The following is a 21,050-nucleotide window of genomic DNA, read 5'->3' as shown; positions in this document are numbered from 1 at the left end:
AACTAAGGATATGTTTCTTTGTTCTGGAGGTGACCAAGAGCTCGTTGTAAACGGTTACACCGATGCAAGTTGGAACACTGATCCTGATGACTCTAAGTCACAACTGCAGGTACGTGTTTATATTGAATGGTGCTGCGATGAAGCTGGGCGAGCTCGAAGCAGTGCACGGTGGCGAAGTCTTCAACAGAATCAGAGTACATAGCGGCTTCAGAGGCTTCATCAGAAGCGGTATGGATGAAGAGGTTCATTGTAGAGCTCGGTGTGGTTCCTAGTGCATTGGACCCATTAATCATTTACTGTGATAACATGGGTGCCATCGCCAATGCACAAGAGCCAAGGTCACACAAGAGGCTGAAGCATATCAAGCTGCGTTACCACTCGATTCGCGAGTACATCGAAGATGGAGAAGTAAAGATTTGCAAAGTACACACTGATCTGAATGTAGCAGATCCGTTGACTAAAGCTCTCCCTAGGGCAAAGCATGACAAACACCAGAATGCCATGGGTGTTAGGTATATTACAATGTAATCTAGATTATTGACTCTAGTGCAAGTGGGAGACTGAAGGAGATATGCCCTAGAGGCAATAATAAAGTGGTTATTATTTATATCTTTATGTTTATGATAAATGTTTATATATCATGCTATAATTGTATTAACCGAAACATTAGTACATGTGTGATATGTAGACAAACAAGAAGTCCCTAGTATGCCTCTTAAACTAGCTTGTTGATTAATGGATGATTAGTTTCATAATCATGAACATTGGATGTTATTAATAACAAGGTTATGTCATTGTATGAATGATGTAATGGACACACCCAATTAAGCGTAGCATAAGATCTCGTCATTAAGTTATTTGCTATAAGCTTTCGATACATAGTTACTTAGTCCTTATGACCATGAGATCATGTAAATCACTTATACCGGAAAGGTACTTTGATTACACCAAACACCACTGCGTAAATGGGTGGTTATAAAGGTGGGATTAAGTATCCGGAAAGTATGAGTTGAGGCATATGGATCAACAGTGGGATTTGTCCATCCCGATGACGGATAGATATACTCTGGGCCCTCTCGGTGGAATGTCGTCTAATGTCTTGCAAGCATATGAATGAGTTCATAAGAGACCACATACCACGGTACGAGTAAAGAGTACTTGTCAGGAGACGAGGTTGAACAAGGTATAGAGTGATACCGAAGATCAAACCTCGGACAAGTAAAATATCGCGAGACAAAGGGAATTGGTATTGTATGTGAATGGTTCATTCGATCACTAAAGTCATCGTTGAATATGTGGGAGCCATTATGGATCTCCAGATCCCGCTATTGGTTATTGGTCGGAGTGAGTACTCAACCATGTCCGCATAGTTCACGAACCGTAGGGTGACACACTTAAAGTTGGATGTTGAAATGGTAGTACTTGAATATGGAATGGAGTTCGAATATTTGTTCGGAGTCCCGGATAAGATCACGGATATCACGAGGAGTTCCGGAATGGTCCGGAGAATAAGATTCATATATAGGATGTCATTTTATGTGAATTAAAATGTCGCGGAAGGTTCTATGGAAGGTTCTAGAAGGTTCTAGAAAAGTCCGGAAGAAACCACCAAGGAAGGTGGAGTCCACATGGGACTCCACCTCCATGGCCGGCCAACCCTAGTGGGGGAGGAGTCCCAAGTGGACTCCCCCTTAGGGGGCCGGCCCCCCCCCCATATGGGAGGTGGAACTCCCACCTTTGGTGGGAGTCCTAGCTTGGCTAGGTTTCCCCCTCTTATGGAAGGTTTTTGGTTCGGGTCTTATTCGAAGACTTGGACACCAACACTTGGGGATCCACCTATATAATGAGGGGCCAAGGGAGGGGGCCGGCCACCCCAAGACCACAAGCTGGCCGCCCCCCTTGAAGTGGCCGGCCACCCCCTCCCAAACCCTAGCCGCCCCCCTCTCCTCCATATCTCCCGTGTAGCTTAGCGAAGCTCCGCCGGACTTCTCCACCGCCACCGACACCACGCCGTCGTGCTGTCGGATTCAAGAGGAGCTACTACTTCCGCTGCCCGCTAGAACGGGAGGTGGACGTCGTCTTCATCAACAACCGAACGTGTGACCGAGTACGGAGGTGCTGCCCGTTCGTGGCGCCGGAACCGATCGTGATCAAGATCTTCTACGCGCTTTTGCAAGCGGCAAGTGATCGTCTACCGCAGCAACAAGAGCCTCCTCTTGTAGGCTTTGGAATCTCTTCAAGGGTGAGACTCGATACCCCCTCGTTGCTACCGTCTTCTAGATTGCATCTTGGCTTGGATTGCGTGTTCGAGGTAGGAAAATTTTTGTTTTCTATGCAACGTTTTCCTACAGTTTGGGTAAGCTTTAGTCCCGGCTGGAGGGTGCAACCGTGACTAAAGCTGTCGGCAGGATAAGGACGCCTGGGTGGACGTACTGCTCGATGAGATAAAGCATGTAGCGCACGACACCCTGTCGGAGGAACAAGACAAAGCAGCATCGGCGCCGTGCCTATAAAAGGAGCATCGATACGCCTTGGCAAGCAGACCAGCAAGCCAACCTAGCAGGTAGGGAGAGTTTCATCCCCATGGATGGAGTAAAGGGTTGGAAAATCTCCCGTGGCGCAACTTCTCGGGAAAATTTTCCTGCAAGCCCGTGAAAGACTCCATCTCCTCTAACAGTGTTGGGTAAAGGGTTGGAAAATCTCCCGTGGTGCAACTTCTCGAAGATGTCGTCGGTGCACACGCCCTATGACATCGTCGGAAGTTGCTCCTCGGGAAAATTTTCCTGCAAGCCCGTGAAGAAAGACAGAGGCGGGAAAGAACTGGCGGGAAGAGGGGCGAGGGAAGACAGAGACGGTCGGGAAGAACTTGTGGGAAGCGGGGGCGGAAAGACAGATGAGGGAAGAAATTAGAATTTTCTGAATTTTTTGATATATTATTTGTATTTTTAAGATTTTGAAATGAATTAGTTTTATTTTTCTGAATTTTTTGATATATTATTTGTATTTTTAAGATTTTGAAATGAATTATTTTTATTTTTCTGAATTTTTTGATATATTATTTGTATTTTTAAGAATTTGAAATGAATTAGTTTTATTTTTCTGAATTTTTTGATATATTATTTGTATTTTTAAGATTTTGAAATGAATTAGTTTTATTTTTCTGAATTTTTTGATATATTATTTGTATTTTTCATATTTTGAAATGGAAAAGAATTTTGAAAATGACCTTTAGTCGCGGTTGGCGGGAACCGCTGGATTCGGACGAAAAAAGCTTTAGTCGCGGTTGGTGTGGCCAACCGCGACTAAAGCCCCGTCGCTATAAATTTCGCGCGAGCGCGAACGGGCGCGCCATTCTTCCCAATCCGTCCAAGTTACAGAGACGCCGGCAGGCTGCCTCTCTCGCCGACCGCCGCCGCACCCTCTCTCGCCGACCGCCGCGTCTCGACGCCGTCGCCGCGCGCCCTCTCTCGCCGACCGCCGCACCGGCCCCTCCTCCCTCTCGCCGACCGCCGCCGCACGCGCGCCCTCGATCGACACCGTCGTCGCCGCCAAAGCCCCGCCGCGGCCACCGGAGTACGTGTCGCCCCGCCCCTGCTCCTCGCCGCGCCGCCACTGTCTCCTCGCCGGCCGCGCGCGCCCTCGTCGCATGCAGAGAGGATGCCGGCCGGCCGGGAGGGAAACAGAGAGAGGAGAAGAGAGAGAGATCGACGGAGGCAAATTTGAATTGAAACTAAAATTTGTAATGTACTAACTTCAAATTTGTAACTGAAATTTTGTATACTTAACAAAATTTTGTAACTAAATTTGTATACTTAACAAAAAATTTATATACTTAACAAATTTTATAACTAAAATTTTGTATACTTAACAAAATTTGTAACTAATTAACTTCAAATTTGTAACTAAAATTTTGTATATATACGTAACAAAATTTTGTATACTTAACAAAAATTTGTAACTAAAATTTTGTATACTAACAAAATTTTGTATACTTAACAAAATTTTGACTTAACAAAATCTTGACTTAACAAAATTTTGACATAACAAAATTTTAACTTAACAAAAATTTTACTTAACAAAATTTTTTACTTAACAAAATTTTGACTTAAGAAAAATTTTACTTAACAAAATTTAGACTTAACAAAATTTTAACTTAACAAAAAAATTAACTTAATTAACAAGAATTATTTTGTTTTTTTGTTTTAACTTAACACAAATCGCCGAGGTTTGACTTAACAAATTTGACTTAACCACCGCGCGTATACGGAGGGGGCAGCGAGCCCCTCGTCGCCCCCTCCGTATACGCGCGCCAGTACTTCTTCTCCTCGCCGCGCTCGTCGTCGCCCCTCTCCGTGACGCCGTTAAAAAAACCTTTAATCGCCGCCAACGCGCTCGTCCTCACCTCCCTCTCCGTGACGCCGTTAAAAAAACCTTTAATCACCGTCAACGCGCTCGTCCTCGCCTCCCTCTCCGTGACACCGTCGTCTGCCGCCCCGTCTCGCGCTCTTCCGTGACACCCTCTCCCACCCCTTCCTCGCCCCCTCCTTTTGCCACCGCCCTTTCGCCATCGCCTCCGCCCCCTTCTTCACTTAATTAATTTGTTTTTACTACATGTTTTCAGTACTGACATATGGCGGACGATAGAGCTGACCCGATTATGGCCAACTATGATCCGGACGCTGAAGAACATATAATGGGCCTCATAAACGGCGATATTCTTTATGTGCCGACCGAACAAGATGAAGAAGAGGATATCTCTTCTTATCTGAACCTTGACGGTCAAGATGAAGGCCGTCAGCAAGATGATGACGAAGAAACGTCGATAAACGACGATCTTCAATTGGAAGTAGCAACCACCTCCGGCGCCGAGGTATATATATACATTGAGCCTCTGGTGATACAAACTTACTGATTTGAATAAATATGTGTGTACTAACGCGCGCGACTCTCTTTCTTATTTTAGCCCTCGGCCAGATCGTCGAAACAATCGAGTACGTCGTCGAAGCGTGGCGCAACCAAGACGCTGAAACAAGGAGAAACTTATACCATCGAGGTTGTTAGTGCAACCGGCAAGCCGCTGGAGCCCCACAAGAACGCCACCAAGTTTATCAACCAATGCGGAGCCGTTGTTAGAGAAAACGTCTCGATCACCGTCCAGGAGTGGAATGAGCCAAAGAAGGCACGTCTTGGTTTCACTTTTGTCGAGAAGAGAACAAAAAAAAGATTGCTTAAAAAAGCTTATGCAACATTTCGTTCTACCTCCGGAATACAACAAATTCGATGAGGGTAACAAGATTGAGGAAAACAAGGAGAGGAGGAGGCTAGTCAAACAGTTCGCTCTTCATAAGATGGCCGCCGCATTCCAGAAATTCAAGCAAAATCTAGCCCGTGACTATGTCAACAAGAACGAGACTCCGGATTTCAAAGGACAATATGAGAAACTGAAACATGATTGGCCATAATTTGTGAAGCAAAAGAAATCGGAGCAGTTCATTGAAATGTCGAAAAAAATAAGAAAAATGCGGCTAAGAAGGAGTACAATCATATTATGGGGCCAGGAGGGTATCGCCTTTGGGAGCCTAGGTGGGAGAAGATGGAGAACGAGCTGAGGGCGCGAGGAATCCGTCCAGGTATGGAGGGATGGGACCCAAGGGCCAAAAGCTGGTGGTACGGGCATGGGGTAACGCTACACCCGGAGACAGGGGAGTGTGTTCACCGGGACAAAACGTTTAAACCCACCCAAGCCCTTATTAACGCAATGATGGATGCTCAAGAGGGGAAGATCAAGTTCAACAGAGAGAATGACGCGCTGACAAAAGCCCTCGGGAATCCTGAACACGGAGGACGTGTACGAGGCATGGGGAACATTCCGTGGAAAATAGGGTTCTCCCAGAACGATGACCCGTACGGTTACAGAAGCCGTAAGAGAAAGATGGATCGGGATGCAGATGTTGTGGCGCGGTTGGCATCGGAAATCGATGAGATGAAGAAAACCGTGAATATACTAGTACAAGAAAGATCGGCAGCTGGGACGCATGCAGATCATCCAGCGGATCTCGGAAGCCAGCAGCGGAGAAGCAGCGTGGCTTCCACGGAGGCCCCGCCGACTAGTGCACATGCACCGACGATCGATATTACTGCACCGGAGCCTCCGACGATCGAAATTACTGCACCGGAGCCTCCTCGCTACCCCGTGGACGATGTAAAGGAGATGAAAGAATGTCATCTGTATTATCCAATGGGGAACATGTCCATGAAGGTAGCCATCGGCAGTGCTTTACCATGTTTACCTGGAGCACTCCACCACAACAACCACATTCAAGATGGCTATGCTCGTGTCACGGTGGAGGACATAGTCGAAGGGTTTGAGGACCTGGAGATTGACATTGCTACACCTGAAGGGGCGAGAAGACTTGGAGATGTCAAGCGCCAGTTCATTCTATGGCAAAAGAAGTTTATCAAGTTTCCAGGCGAGGCGCCAAGGCCAACAAGTCCACCCCCCTACGGTGGTGGTGGCGGTGGCGGTGGTGGTGGTGGTGGTGCTTCACCTACACCTCCTTCACGTCAGCCGACGCCGCCCCCCAATTCACCTCCGGCGGGTAAGCAGCCGCCGCCCCACAGTCCGCCCCGGGCGGGTAAGCAGACGCCGCCCCCCAATCCACCTCCGGCGAAGAAGCAGAAGCAGTCCTGGAGTATTAACCCGGACCCTTATGTACCTAAGACCACAAAGGTACCGGAGCCATCACTGAAGCCTCTCCCCAAAAGGCCTTGGGAACGTAGTGCCGAGGAAGTCGACGCGGCCGCGACTGCTGATTATGAGAAATGGAAGGCGGACTGCAAGAAGAAAAGAGAGCCCGAGCCCAAGCCAGTATTTTCTGATGAGCAAAAGAAGTGGGCTAAGTCATTTTTGAGCACACCGTCCCAAGCCGCGAAGAATCTGCCTGACGACTATGCACGTGAACTTCGTAGGCGGGCACTCGTGTTGAAGGAGAAGAAAGAGCGGGCGGAGAAGCAGGAGAAGAAAGCCTTGGAGGAGGCCGAGAAAGAATTAGCAAGTAAAAAAAAGCGGGAAACGAGTTGCCCAGCTCGGGGAACAAAGTAAACAATCGATTGCCCCGCTCATAGTGAAAGCCGCCGGTCCGGATGCCCCCGATATCATAGCAGCTGCGGCAGCACAGGGATTGACTGTAACGAGTGCCAGAGAACAAGCGGCCAACTTAGGTATGACTCTTCGTGAACTGTTAGGCCTTGATGAGGCGCCAGTGAAGGAGGTAGTAATTACATATGTGCCGAATGGGCCTCTCGTCGAGCCTGCGCAGGAAGAGGATCTACCTCCACAAATGACAAGTCTGCTGAAATGGTACAAGGGTTACATAAAAAATAAAAACGCCAAAGAATATATTTATGCGGAAGTTAGATTTGAGCATCACTTCAAACATTACTATGTAAAAATTCATCTGAGTGAATTGTAAGCTTTTCAATCTGCGCGAGCTCGACAAATCTATCATCAGTTGCTACGTTCTGTAAGTGATTTATTTCTACCCCATCTCGTTCATATTGCTTGCACTATATATATGTCCTAACTATATTGTTGTGTACGCTATTATATATGCAGAATGAAGATTAAGGAATGCGAAGTAAGGAACATCCATGATGTTGGGTTCATTGACCCACACATCGTTAATGGATATGTGTTAGAGCATCACCCCGCCGATGTGGAGGAAGACCTGTGGCAGTTTCTTCAAAGCAGGAACTCAAAAGTGATATTCTATTTCCTTACCATTTTGGGTGAGTGTTTCTATCTTGAGCACATTCTTTTGTGTTTACTCCATGCATGGTATGTGGCCGGCTAATCGATGAGTTATGCATGACTGTGCATGTATCGTGTCCGCAGGTTCCACTGGATTCTGCTAGTAATTAAATTTGACACCTCCACATGTCTCGTCCACGACTCTCTGACTCTGGATGCAAAGCTTTGGGGCGACATGAGAAGAATGCTGCAGAAGTAATTATTTTCATTCATTTGCGCTCTATATCGATCGGTCTATTTCGTTCATTTCCTAATATCAAGTAACTAATAACTCTCTTGTTCATTTAATTTTCTTTGCCTCGTAGGGTTTGGAGACGGTTCTCAGATGAAAGGGTCGGTGACTTCAAAAAAGAGCTACATTTCATGCGGTCAATGGCTAAGAATGGTGGCGATATTCAGCCAGCGGGGACCAATCTATGTGGATACTATGTCTGTGAGATGATCCGGAGATACACCTCTGAGCGGGTTCCAAGTGATAACAATGAGAAGAGGAATAACCTCCGGAAGATGCTTAGTCCAGAAGCTCGCTTCCGACCACTTCAAGAGGAACTAGCTGGATGGTTCACGAGGGAAGTCATCGATCCTAAAGGAGAACACTATGTAGAGGACGTAGAACTTCATATGCATTAAATTATGTATGGAAACTTGTTCAAAATTGTATATGGTCATCCGATGATATTGAATATATATTGTATATTCCTCTTGAATTCTTTTTGGTTCTAATTTCAAATTTGTTTGAAATTGTACATTCATATGCATGTATGTAGTACCGTAGAATATGTGAAACTCCTTCAAAATTAAAATAAAACACAAAAGAAATAAAACAATACAAATTAAAAAGAAAACAGGTTTGGGGGGGGGGGGGGGAGGGGGGGGGGCTAAAACCCTAAACCTGCGGCGGCCTTTAGTCGCGGTTGGCCAGGAGAACCGCGACTAAAGGTCCTCCGCCCCGACGGACTGCTGGCGGCCACGTGGACGTGCCTTTAGTCGCGGTTCGTAAGGAACCGCGACTAAAGGGGGGCCTTTAGTCGCGCTTAATTGGTCGCGGTTGCGCAACCGCGACTAATGGCAGTTGCGAACCGCGACCAAAGGCCCTTTTTCCACCAGTGCGTTCAATTCCCAAATCGTTCAGCTCCCATATTTGTTATGGTAAGTTAGGAAGATATAGATTTCCCAATTTTTCGTTGATCTCCAATCGTTCAGCTAGGGATCTTGTGTAAAAAATACTCTTGCACTAATTTCCGTGCCAAAAAACTATAGGCACTATAGAATGGAACGGAGGGAGTACTATCTTTTATTCTCCATGCAGCCGAAGAAATCAGGGAAGCGAATCAACAAATGGGTCGCAGCAGCCACAAACAACCTCATTGATTCAATCCTTGATCCGAGCTCTGTGTCAAAACAGACGGATCTCATACTTGCCAACGCCATATACTTCAAGGGTAAGTGGGACGTGCCTTTCAACAAGAAGTACACCAAAGATGGCAAGTTCTATCTTCTCGACGGTAGCACCAGGAAGGTGCCGTTCATGCGAACCCGGATGCGCCGGTACATAGCCTGCCACCCAGGATTCAAGGTGCTCGAGCTCCACTACGGGAGGGGTGAAGTGAGTAGAGAGTCACCGTCGTACTCAATGTGCGTCTTCCTCCCGGATGCGCGCGACGGCCTTCCTGGACTCATCTTCAACATAGAGCGCACCCCTGGTTTCGTAAGCAAGCACCAGCCCATGACCGACGTCGCGGTGCGCGACTTCTGTCTTCCCAAGTTCAAGATTGAATTCTCCAGGCCTGTCACCGGTGTTCTCCGGGACATGGGTTTGGAGCTGGCTTTCAAGCAGGGGGAGGCCGACCTGTCCGACATGGTGGAAGAGGACGAAGACGGCAGGACGCTGGCGCTCGAGCAAATCGTCCACAAGGCTGTAATCGAGGTGAATGAGAAAGGTACCAAGGTAGTGGCCGTCACCGGAGGCTTCTTACGGGGTGCAGGTTGTAAGCGACGCCGGCCAAGGCCCGTCGATTTCGTTGCCAACCATCCATTTGCATTCTTTGTCATCGAGAATATGTCCGGTGCAATTATGTTTGCAGGCCACGTCCTTGACCCTTCAAAGTCCTAGTCCACGAAGTTTGATCGCAATGCCCATTTTTGGCTTACTGGTTTTGATGTTGCTCTAACTACTTAGCTCATCGGAACGGGGGAATTTAATGTTTATTTACCAGAGCTGTTTGGTGCTGCGTTCCTAGAGTTTCAAAGAAAGTTTCGTCTTTAAGCTACATTGTCCTCATCTTAAAGCAACGATGTTTCATAGAAGTTTATTTTGGAAGTACGAATCAAAAACCATACCTGTATTTGTCGGCCCGGATAAAATTTTAGGTTTGTATGATTTGGTCTGACCATTTTTGCATGCGGGAGGATATGAACAGGCAACAACTGGTGCTATTTTTCATTTCCCTAGATAGATTTGAATTTAAGAGAAGATAATTATTTGCTGGATTTAAAAGTTGAGTGCCCATATAACCTAGCGACTAAATATTTATTTAGTCTATCTGATACTCCCTCTATCCCAAAATGTAAGGCGTGTAAGGATTGGTCAAAAGTCAAATTTTACTAACTTTAACCAAATACTTAGAAATATATATTTACATCTACAATATCGAATGGACATATTAAAAAAATATACTTTATGGTGTATCTATTCATGTTGGTTCAGTATTGCAAATGTTTATATTTTTAGTATAAACTTGATCAAACTTAAAAAACGCTGACTTTTGACTAATCTTTAGGCGCCTTACATTTTGGGACGGAGGGAGTATGTTGTTACACCATATCACACGGGAAATTAACAACAATGAGTCTCATTAATTCCATGATATTGAGCGAAAAATCAATTGATCCCCCACATATTAATAACATTCCTTTGATTGTCAGTAGTTGCTTAAAAGATACAGTAGCACTTATACATAGTAATGGAGAAGACTGAACAGGTCAAGTTCATACAACTTCATGTTCTGCAGCAAATCCGTTCCTAACTAAAGCTGGCATTATAGATCGTTAGCCGCGATATCGTCACTAGAAGCAACAAAATGCATTTTAATTTTCTTGACGCCAGGACAGAAGCAGACTATCTCATCAGATCCTATCAGGCAGGTATTAACACAACATAAGTTCACAAGCGTTAGTGGGAATCGTCTCCTCCATCTTGTTCGGAAGAAGCCGAAGCAAGCCTCCCGGGGCAATTTTTGTACTCGTGGCCAAATACATACAAGTTACAGAACCTGCACAGCCTTGGATTTTTTGGTGGCTTTGCCTAGGTACATGCAAGGATCTAATCAGTAAATATATACAGCTTACTGCTTGGAAGTGGAAAAAATGTCTTACAAGAGGCAATGGAATATCATATGACAGGTACATGAAGTGGAAAAAAAAGTCTTACAAGAGGGAATGAAAAAATGTCATACTGGCAACATCAGAAAAATCCCACCATGAAAAACAGCTTGCAGCTTCTAAAATTTTCTCCATTGTAAGGATATGGTAGTCAATTCGAATTTTTTTACGTGTCAATGAGAATAATTACTACGAGCATTCTTTCTTAACGCATACACTATAGCATCCGCTTGAAACCAAATGTGATGTCCGTTGGAAAATAAAGGAAAGACATAATGCATTTCTGACCATTGTTTGAAATTAATATCTATGCACAGAACATCTACAACTTGCTGAAGAAAATAATATTAGCGATTCAAGCATGTTTTACAAGTTTCTCTGTTATATAAATCATCTAGAGGCCTGACAATATGAGTAGAATTGCGTGTAGTGCTTACGGTCTTCCTGTAGTACTCATTCTCAATTCTCAACTCTTCATTCTGCTTCTTCAGGGACTTGATCTCCCTGGTCTTCAGATTCAGCTCAAGTTCGAGCCTCCGAATCTGCTGAGCCTCGAGCTCGTTCGGCATCTCATTCTCAGCCCTCAGGCACTCACCTGCATTGGGACAAAATATCACCGAGAAATAGCATGGTGCATTTGAAATGTGCGAGCACCATGAATGTGGTGACCCGGCATACCACTGCATGGTGTAGTATGCAAGTCTGATATAACACCAATGAAACACCGTTCCACTAGTATTATATCGCTCAGAGTGGTACAACAGAAATATATGCGGGTCCAAGGTATGTCTATAGAATTACAACAATGACTCTGTTACATAAGATCATCACAGCCTCCTACTTTACAATGAGGTAAAACTGCAAATAAACTCCAGAAGAACGACTCGTAGTCTAGTCTTATCACGAACTCTATATGTAGAGTATTTCACTAGCTATAGAGGCTATGAATAGATTCTAGCTAAATAGGAGCTAGGTTTAGGAAACTAGTCCCGTTCTATTGCTAAGCTAGGTTTTATCCATGTTGGATGTGGTGTTTGACTCTTCCGACAGGTTCCTGTTCCTTGAAGTATTTGTTGACTCCTCGGTCTTCGAGTTGCATTGTAGGTCCTCCATCCTGGCCTCCATATCTAAGCAGGGGATTTAAGAGTGGGATGAGTACGAGCGTACTCAACAAGTTCATTATAGGAAAGAGGTGTTTAATGCACTAGCTACGGCATTAGACCAGAAAGTCTAATACCAATGCAGGTTTTCATAACCATTTCTTCAAAAGGTTGCTTTTATTTAGAAGAACTATGTCCGTCAGCCTTCACCGGTTTACTAGAACTTCATGGAGCTCCTTTCCGGCCGCGTTCGCAGTTCCATATCCCGGAACAGGGAGTGACAGGTCACGGTTCTTTACACTCTGCAGAGGTGTGTTGCTTTACCCATAAGAGATCTTAACCTTGGTGCCAACCGGGCAATTGTTCCCGTCCACACTTCCTTTGGTGTGAGGCCCGGTATAAGGTCTAGCCAATCATGTTCCTCCGCTACCTCGAACACCCACCCTTTGTTGCATGCCCCGACCCTGGGTCCACGCCGGTCCCATTATTCCCGTAATTTCAGGGTGGACCCCGACCACGACGACAGTGCTGGGCTCTACCATACACTCCTACGCCGGTAGCTGCAACCCATCATAGACCGCATTACCGTGGGGAATTAGAATGGGATCCCCACCCTCCGGTTGTTCCGCAAGACACAACTGCTACGGCAAGCAATGCTTTACCGTGGGGAATTAGAATGGGATCCCCACCCTCCGGTTGTTCCGCCAGACACAACTGCTACGGTAAGCGCATCCGTTGATGAACGAGAGGTGGAAACACTTTTGACTACTCCGTCCCACTCCGGATCTTATGGTTAACACGGGTATTACGGCACAAGAATCACTGGCGACATTTGTTGTTTAATCCTAGATGGATATAAACCCGTGCAATGGAACCTCCACCATATCAACACAATCCATGGTTCCATTGCCCACCACATAGTCATATTCATAGTTATGAAAGTAGTGGTTTTGATTTTTGTGCAATAGTGATAACCATAATACTTTGCAAGTAATTTGATAAAAATACTCAAATGACATGAGCAAGTGATGAACTTGCCTTTCTTGACTGCAAGATTATGCAGGCAAGGTCTTCGATACGTAGTAACTCCAAATTCTGAAATAGCATCATCGTCCGGTAAGGACGATGTTTAAAAAATTGGCAAGGATGCAATAATGCATAAGTATGAGATGAAATCGTTCTAAACGTGTCCTAACCCCGACGATTTAGGATTAGTGAGTGGTAATGATTGGTTTAGGGTGTGTTGTACTTTTAGAGTGATTCACATATAAGGTTCTTATTCAGGTGTGATTACTTGGTATTATAAACAGGTAGATAATAAAGCATAATAATCAATTGAGCACAAAGAGAATGATTATTGGCATAATGTTAACAAGTAAAGAACAGTGGTCAGTTTTAGTACTATATGGCATGGTTAATGATTGATTATCATATACTTTAAAAGAATAACTTTTGAAGAACATATAATTTGATAAAGATCAAGTATGGTAATTAGGTTTGTGGGTTGCTATAATTTATTATGGTTCCAAGTAGTTTCTGGAGTAAGTATTAGATGGATCACAACAATGTTGGATTCATCGACACCTAGGGCTTGTAAGGTTGAGTTAAGCCTAGGCATTCTAAGCAAGTATTTATACATGGTTGCTATTAAGCTTGGTTCATCTTGCTGGTGATAGCTAGCTAGGGTTTATAGATCCTATAAGGCAGGGTTGATGGCTACTCATTATTTTCTTCAAAAGAATAACTTTTGAAGAACATACTTCTTAAGTACTAAGAAGTATAACAATTAAGGTTGAGGTTGTCTTGTATTAGTTATTGGATCCCTAAGTAGAGAATGGTTGGTTCCTAAATAGGATGGTTCATAAGTATCTCACACTAGTAGGGTTTAGTGGAACATGGTTATGTAATGCAAAATAGTAGATATGGTTGCTATTAGGGTTCATCACCATGGTGTGATGCTAAATAGGGATAATCAAGGATGATGAATTGAAGGATAGGAACTAGAGTTTATATTTAGGTGGTTCTACTAGATCATCTAAGTTTTAATATTATGAATAGGTGAAATACCAATTTATTAGTAATATTGCTTCTACTATCTTATGAGGACATGAATATTTATTTAGTTGCTAAATATAGCTCTATGGTAATGGAGTAACATGATCACATGTTCTAAGCTAGGGTTTAGGTTAGAATTAAATTAAGGTTCATATGTAATAATGGAACTAGGGTTCCTAATGGTTTAAGGTTTTTAGGATTCCACATAAAATTATGAACTACTATGTTATGTATAAAGGAATTAGGTTTTCTAAATCTACCATATAGTTCTTAAGATAATAACTTCACTATAAAGTTGAAGTGATTGCTAACTTTGAAATAATAATAATGGATTTAACATTATATTATTGTTAAAAGACTTAAAATATGATAAATACTATTAGGGTTTAGGGTTTTTTAACTAATGGTGGAAGTAATGATCAATTAGGATTTTCAAATGATTAAACATAACCATCTAGAAATATTTGTTGTTTTATATGGCATATTAATGTGAAGTAAAATTTAATGTTTTATTTATGTGAAGAATTGAAACAAGAAATTATATGCTTAATTTTTAGGTTTTAATTGTTTAAGATTTAAAATTACTTCTTTTAATATTTAGAGGAACTCCAAATTATTGTTCCTTTAGTTTTTAAATTATTTGTTATATATTATTATAGAGGTAATTTTCTCCTACTCACTTTTATTTATTTATTGTTATTTACTTAATTTTTAAATGATAAAATCTAATAGGGAAAGAAATAAAGAAAAAATATTGGACCAAATGGCCCAATGGTTTGGCCCAAGGCCTGGTCAACCAGGTCCGGCCCAACCTGGTTGAGTTAGGTCGAGTGGACCGGACCCGACTGGCCACCGACCCTCATCGCTCTCTCCCATCTTCTTGTCTTCTCGTTCGCACTCGCATCCTCTCGAGCTCCTGGCGATGGTGTTGCGTCGCCGCTCGTCCCCGGCTGCTCCCTGTCCTCTTTGGCACCGGTGAGTTAGGGCTTTTGGTCGCCACGCCATGATCTACCACCTCCCCTTGGTTAATTTGATCTTCTTGATCCCTAGCGGTCATCCTCGACCCCGAATCCCTAGTTGGTCACCGGCCGGTTCGACCGCCGTCGCCACTACTTCGGCCGGCTCCAGTCTTCTCCGCTCTACCTTGACCTCCTCCACAAAACCCCCATCGGCGCCATCCTCTCCACGCCCCCGCTTGCACCCCCGGAGCAATACCTAGCTGCGGGTTGGCATGGTTGCCGCCGGCCGCTACTGTCTCCGGCGCCTCTGGCTGCTCCCCCTCGTCGACCCCAGCTAGACCTGGTTGTGTTCGGTCCAGCTCTGGCCTCTTCGGTGGTGTGGTGCTGGTGTGGCGATGCGGATGGGGCTGTAATGGGGTGACTACTGGTGGGTGACTCGACGCCAGCAGGACGGCGTCGCCGACGCAACCCTGGCGTCCATGAACTGGTGGTGTTGTCGCTGTTCTCACTGCATCTCCGACCTCGACGCCGGTGGGACGGTGTCGTGGACGCAACCCCGGCGTCCGCTTCTTGCATGAACCCTCTATCTCACTGTGAGCTGTTATTCTCCCCTCTCTTCTATTTATGTTCGATGTACTGCCTCAGCTATCTACTTGTGGTGATTGTAGCATTGTTGTTAATTGGTGCTTAAGAGTGGTGATTTCCAGTACCTGTGCATCTACTGCTAGTTGATTTAATGCGCCCATTGATTGGTGTGCTTATAGTGGGGATTGAGAAATGTGGTTTGGGCCAGTAATGCTTAGCTCGTGGTGATCTCTTCCAGGAGCTTAATGTTATAGCTTGATTGATCCTGGTGTAGTTGGTGCAAGGATGCCTCTGTTTGGGTGATTCTTTTCATCCATAGCATGTGTGTCTGGCTGTGTTACTTTTTACTGACGGAGCTGTATATACACTATAATATGGACTGTTGTGTTAACTGAAGAAGTTCAGTGGTACTGCTGTTTAATCTTAATTGAGCTCAGACATGCTGGAAAAGTAATTCATGGTTAGTACTTGTGCTACTTGGGCAATACATGATGCTTGTTGGCTGGTGGCAATTAGATGATTGCTTTAATTATGGCTCTGATTGGAGATAACTTGGTTGGCCTGGGATTGTTCCTGGACCCCAAGTAATTCTCTGAAATTTATCTATATGGACACTCTGTTGTGGATGTGTAGGTGTGGTGCCCCTGTTTGGATGGTTTATTCATCCAGGCATAATTATCTTGGTATAATAATTTGATGTTGCATATATGGGTTGAGTTTAATCAACAAGGTAGAGATTTTGGTGCTTGAGGATTTACTTGATGGTTGGCTTGTATCTATGGATCTAGCTGCACTCATAGATGGTTTCTCTGGTTCTAAATATAAACTGATAAGAACAGATGATATGCTTGATCTTGTAGCCTTGCCGATGATGCAAAGGCTGAGGCACAAACTTGTGATATGAACAGATACTCACTTGTTGCCCCGCTGATTTCTCTGTGATGATCATGCATAGCACCACTATGCACTTCTGAGAGAATTCCTCCTTCTAATCCTCTTCAACCAGATTTGCTGCTCTTGGTAGCTTGGCTTCTGTATATTGAAATAATTATCCTTCTTGTGGTAGCCTCCACCTTCTGGCTTTTTGCTAGCTCCTAATGATCTAGTTGCCGGTCTTGGTGATTTTAGCTAGTGCAAGGATTGGATGGATGAACTGCAGAAATAAATCTGCTGGTGTGTAGCGAGTGTGGTGGCTGGTTGCTAGTGCTTTGCTTTAATACTGTTGAGCTGCTGTCTGTAGGGTCGACAGCACACCAATTCTGATGGGATGAGTGTGCTGCTTACAGCTGGTCCCCACTTGAGGGTACAAGTTACCAAGTTGGGTGCTTCCTCCCTTGTGCAAGTTATGGATGAGCATGGATAACCATCCCTATTTTCCTTTCTTTTGAGGATACCACCGTGAGCTTCCTTATTTGACTCTATAGCTAGTACTTATGTGAGCTGGCTGCTTATGACTGGATGATTTGATTGCTTAATCACTATGATTGTTCTCTGTAAAGTAAATGTTACTTTAATATTAATTAAGCCACTGCTTAATTAACAAGTGGATTTATAAAATATTTGCTTAAGATCATTTTGACTTTTCCATGTCAAAACTGATCACTTTAAATAAACTTGTGAGCCTTCATGATTGCTAGCTAGATTAGAGGGAAATTTTAAATAGTTGCCTTGTTGCCACAATTTATGTTGCCTTGTAATATGGATCAGCTACTGTTGCCTCTAGTCCCTGGTTGCTTTGTTGATGAATGTTCCATGATCCAAATGACCCATTCATCCCGGATGCATTTCTTCCTGATGTTGCCTAAGAAAGAATTAATTCCCTCTAATCATCATTAGGGATCAAGAATAGTTCTTGAAACCCTCTAGCTAGCCACCAACAGTAATATTGCCTCACCAAAGGTGAAGGCAAACATTTCTAACCATGACACAATTATTTGTTTGTCTTTTGTTTTGTTTTTCTTATTGCAGGAAAAGAAGAATAAGGATTGAGAAGATGAAGATTTAGTTTTAGGGTTTTCTTTTATTCCTTTGTAATTTTCATTTCTTTTCTAGCTTGTAAGTTATTGAATAATGTTATTTGTAAAAAAGTTGACTCATTTATTTATTTGGACTTATCAAGTGTATTTACTTGTACTTATTATATTTTTATACTTGTTTAAATTTCAAATTCCAATTCAATTTATTATTTGAATTATGTCTTTCATATTTGAATTTGAATTCAAACTATTTCCCTCAAAAACATAATAAATCAACAAAGGTCATGTCGAAATTTGTCTCACTCACATCGATGACTAACTCAATTCCACCGATGCAAGAGAAATCTTGATCACTTTGATATTTTTAAACAAAAACGCGAAAATTCCCCGGATTTTCTATGCATGAATGCAATGCACACATCTGTTTCCTCTATTTTTGTAACCCCATTACCTGGGATATTACAATGAACTAGTGATATTTTTTTTTATACCTTGAGCATTTTTGTCATAGATCTCAGTTCCAATTGTCCGCTGCAGTTTGCTGGGTGTCGCGGTAGCTTCCCACTTCATTCCTTGCAGCCTACCTCCAATATGCACGCACTTGTCCTCACCAATGTATTCATCTGCATTTGAACATTCCATTTACACCACTCAAAAATGCAATCTATCTCCAAGAAACACAAGGCATGCATTTTACTCTCCAACTGCAGCAATGGGTAATTGATACTTCTTCATACCGCGATCTTGCTTGTCCTGGATCTCTGTTCTGGTACTCTGTAGTTCAGCATGTGTCGTGACTGCTTTCCTCTTCGTCCCAAGCAAATCACCTTGAAGCTGAACATAGGCATCCTCAGAAACCTCTTCCTCTGCATTTGAACAACATGCCATTGAAGAATTCAACAAAGTTCACATTTAAAGCATCAATTCTACTCACAATGAAACTGTATAGGAAGACAAGAACAGTGTATGTTTACATTAGTACCATTTCTGAAAACCCATCTAGTGTGCAGTATTGCAGCAACATTTGAATGTACCACATGCTCTGATCCTGGAAACTTCTTTTTTACAATGCCTGGAAACTGTGTTTAACTACAATAGTCTGTGTACCTACCTAATCAATTGGGTGATCGTTGGTTAGGATTCGAACTGCGGATTGTTTCGATCGACTGAACAACTCTCTGGGCTAAAATCTACATAAGGTCTCATGCTTAATAACTCAACCCCCAGAAATTGCTCAATCTGCGAAAGATTCTTATATAGGCTACTAGTTGATTTTTGTAACCGTGCAAGCCAGAGGAGATGATAGCGTCGAATAATCAAATTAAATGCTCTTAATTACCGTTACAATGATGGCTGGCGGTGCCCCCCCTGCTCGGCTCCTCGACGGGTGCTTGGGCATCAGCCATCATCTTGCCACCGCTCTCGCTCGCCGTCACACCTGCATTCTCCTCCTTCACCTTCTGATGATAGCATTTTTTGTCATGGATCTCAGTTCCAGTTGTCGGTTGCAGTTTGTCAAGTGTGACAGTTGCTTCCATTTTCCCTCCTTGCAGCCCACCTCCAATATGAACGAAGTTATCTTGAGCAATGTACTCCTCTGCATTTGAACAATCCATTTACAGTTTTACACAAAGATTAAAATGCAATCAATCCCATCTATATATAAGGAAGGATGAAAACTGCATCAGAAGACATGGACATTGTGCTCTACAAGTACCAATTGCAACAAGTGTAATCGATACGAGACTTTATACTGTGAACTTTTTCGTCCTGGATCCCTGTTCTAGTAATCTGCGGTTCAGCATGTGTCGCGATTGCTTTCCTCTTGCTCCCAAGCAGCCCACCTTGAAGCTGAGCATAGCAATCCCCAGAAACCTCCTCCTCTGCATCTCGACAACATCCCATTTGCAACACTATTCAGAATGATCTAATCAGTCCCAAAGATGCAGCATCGATCCCACTCATGATGGAACCATATGGAAATACATGAACAGTGCCTATCTACAGTACAATAGTGACCAATTATTACTACAGTACCATCTCTTTACTGAAATTCCATCCAGTGTGCGGCAATTGCAGGGCCATTTGAAATTAGGATGCACCGGTACCACACGCTCTTCTCCTGTAGACCAAATTTTCTCTACGACAGTTTTGACTGAATACTACGCGCAGTCCAATTTGGCCGATGATCCTTCATTAGGACTCAGACTGCGGATTCAATCGAATGATTTGTTCTCTGGACAAAACCCTAGGTTATGTGTCTCCACCGGAAGACTGAACCCCCAAATTCCCCATCATCCCACCATTGGCTCGCGGTTTCCCGAAGCGTGCGAGCCAGACGAGATGGTCATGGCGAGAAACGAAGCAGGACTGCAGGAGATGACTGCGGCGAGAGTAAATGCTGCGGATGTGAGTACCCCTCTTACCATCGCTATGGCCGTTGGTTGACTCCCTCGCGACGCGCACGGACGCCATCTTCCGGTCGCTCTCGCTCGCCACCGCGTCCGCATTCTGCCCCTCATCGTCCTCCTCCTGCTCGAAACTGGAGTCGGAATCCGCATCCGGCTCCCCCTCTTCCTCCCCTTCGTCGACGGCGGCGCCATTGCTGAAGGTCTCCCACCACCTTATGGCCTCGTCCGGGACGTGGGGAGCGCCGTTGCTGAAGGTCTCCCACCACCTTCTGGCCTCGTCCGGGACGCGGGCGGCGGCCATGCCGGCGTCGCTGTACTTGAGACTTCGGAGTCACGGCGAAAGCAGAAGATCGCTTTGCGTGTCCGCCGGTCGGTAGCTGTGGGCCTGTGGTTGAAGGTTCCGTAGTCCGTACGGAGAACGTGGGTAAACTGGAAGCATTTATGCTGCTCCAGCACAAGTCACTTAGAGCAAGTAAAATAAGTTCTAATCAGCTGGGTAGATTAAAATAGTACTACTACTATATTATTGCTTAGTTGGAGGAGTGAGAGGATGAGAGAGAAGGAGAGTGGGCTCTTATGCAAAAGCCAGCTCTAGCACGTGCTCCTAGGCACTTTGAGAGAGTGAAAAGTGGGCCATCCATTGATAAAGTACTACATTTTTATAGCTCACTATTGTATGTGTTGGCTATAAATTGGCTATAGATGACAATGCACTTGGCTTATAGCCAGTAGCTGGCTACACTATTGGAATTGCTCTTAGAGCATCTCCAGTC

The 21,050-nt window shown here is 44.2% G+C and overlaps 1 protein-coding gene and 1 pseudogene across 2 annotated transcripts; one reads left to right on the top strand and one right to left on the bottom strand.

Annotated features, from left to right (window-relative positions):
• LOC127307917 (putative serpin-Z5) overlaps window positions 1-9,994 on the top strand; it is a 47,814-nt pseudogene extending 37,820 nt beyond the window's left edge.
• A 685-nt stretch (window positions 9,995-10,679) lies between these two features.
• LOC127307914 (uncharacterized) lies at window positions 10,680-20,673 on the bottom strand. 2 transcript variants are annotated; one of them, XM_051338679.1, is made up of 7 exons: window positions 20,293-20,673; window positions 19,621-19,779; window positions 19,206-19,463; window positions 18,604-18,732; window positions 18,358-18,489; window positions 11,629-11,786; window positions 10,680-11,114 (listed from the first exon to the last, which is right to left on the bottom strand). In XM_051338679.1, the coding sequence occupies exons 1-7, from the start codon at window positions 20,576-20,578 to the stop codon at window positions 10,983-10,985; spliced, it is 1,254 nt and encodes a 417-aa protein (XP_051194639.1). In that variant the 5' UTR covers window positions 20,579-20,673; the 3' UTR covers window positions 10,680-10,982. The 2 variants fall into 2 exon arrangements, with proteins under 2 accessions (XP_051194639.1, XP_051194640.1); XM_051338680.1 differs by having other exon boundaries at window positions 19,621-19,749.
• Between the last annotated feature and the right edge of the window lie 377 nt (window positions 20,674-21,050).

The sequence above is a fragment of the Lolium perenne genome, chromosome 6 (assembly GCF_019359855.2).
Source record: "Lolium perenne isolate Kyuss_39 chromosome 6, Kyuss_2.0, whole genome shotgun sequence".
Classification (NCBI taxonomy): domain Eukaryota; kingdom Viridiplantae; phylum Streptophyta; class Magnoliopsida; order Poales; family Poaceae; genus Lolium; species Lolium perenne.
Note: the sequence above shows the minus strand (reverse complement) of the source record. Positions and strands in the feature narration are given on the sequence as shown.

Coding starts and splice junctions, on each gene's coding strand:
- LOC127307914 (XM_051338679.1), bottom strand. CDS start 20,578: ATGGCCGCCGCCCGCGTCCCGGACGAGGCCAGAAGGTGGTGGGAGACC. Junction 19,464..19,620: donor CCAGGACGAAAAAGTTCACA/GTATAAAGTCTC, acceptor GTTCAAATGCAG/AGGAGTACATTGCTCAAGAT. Junction 18,490..18,603: donor CCAGGACAAGCAAGATCGCG/GTATGAAGAAGT, acceptor GTTCAAATGCAG/ATGAATACATTGGTGAGGAC.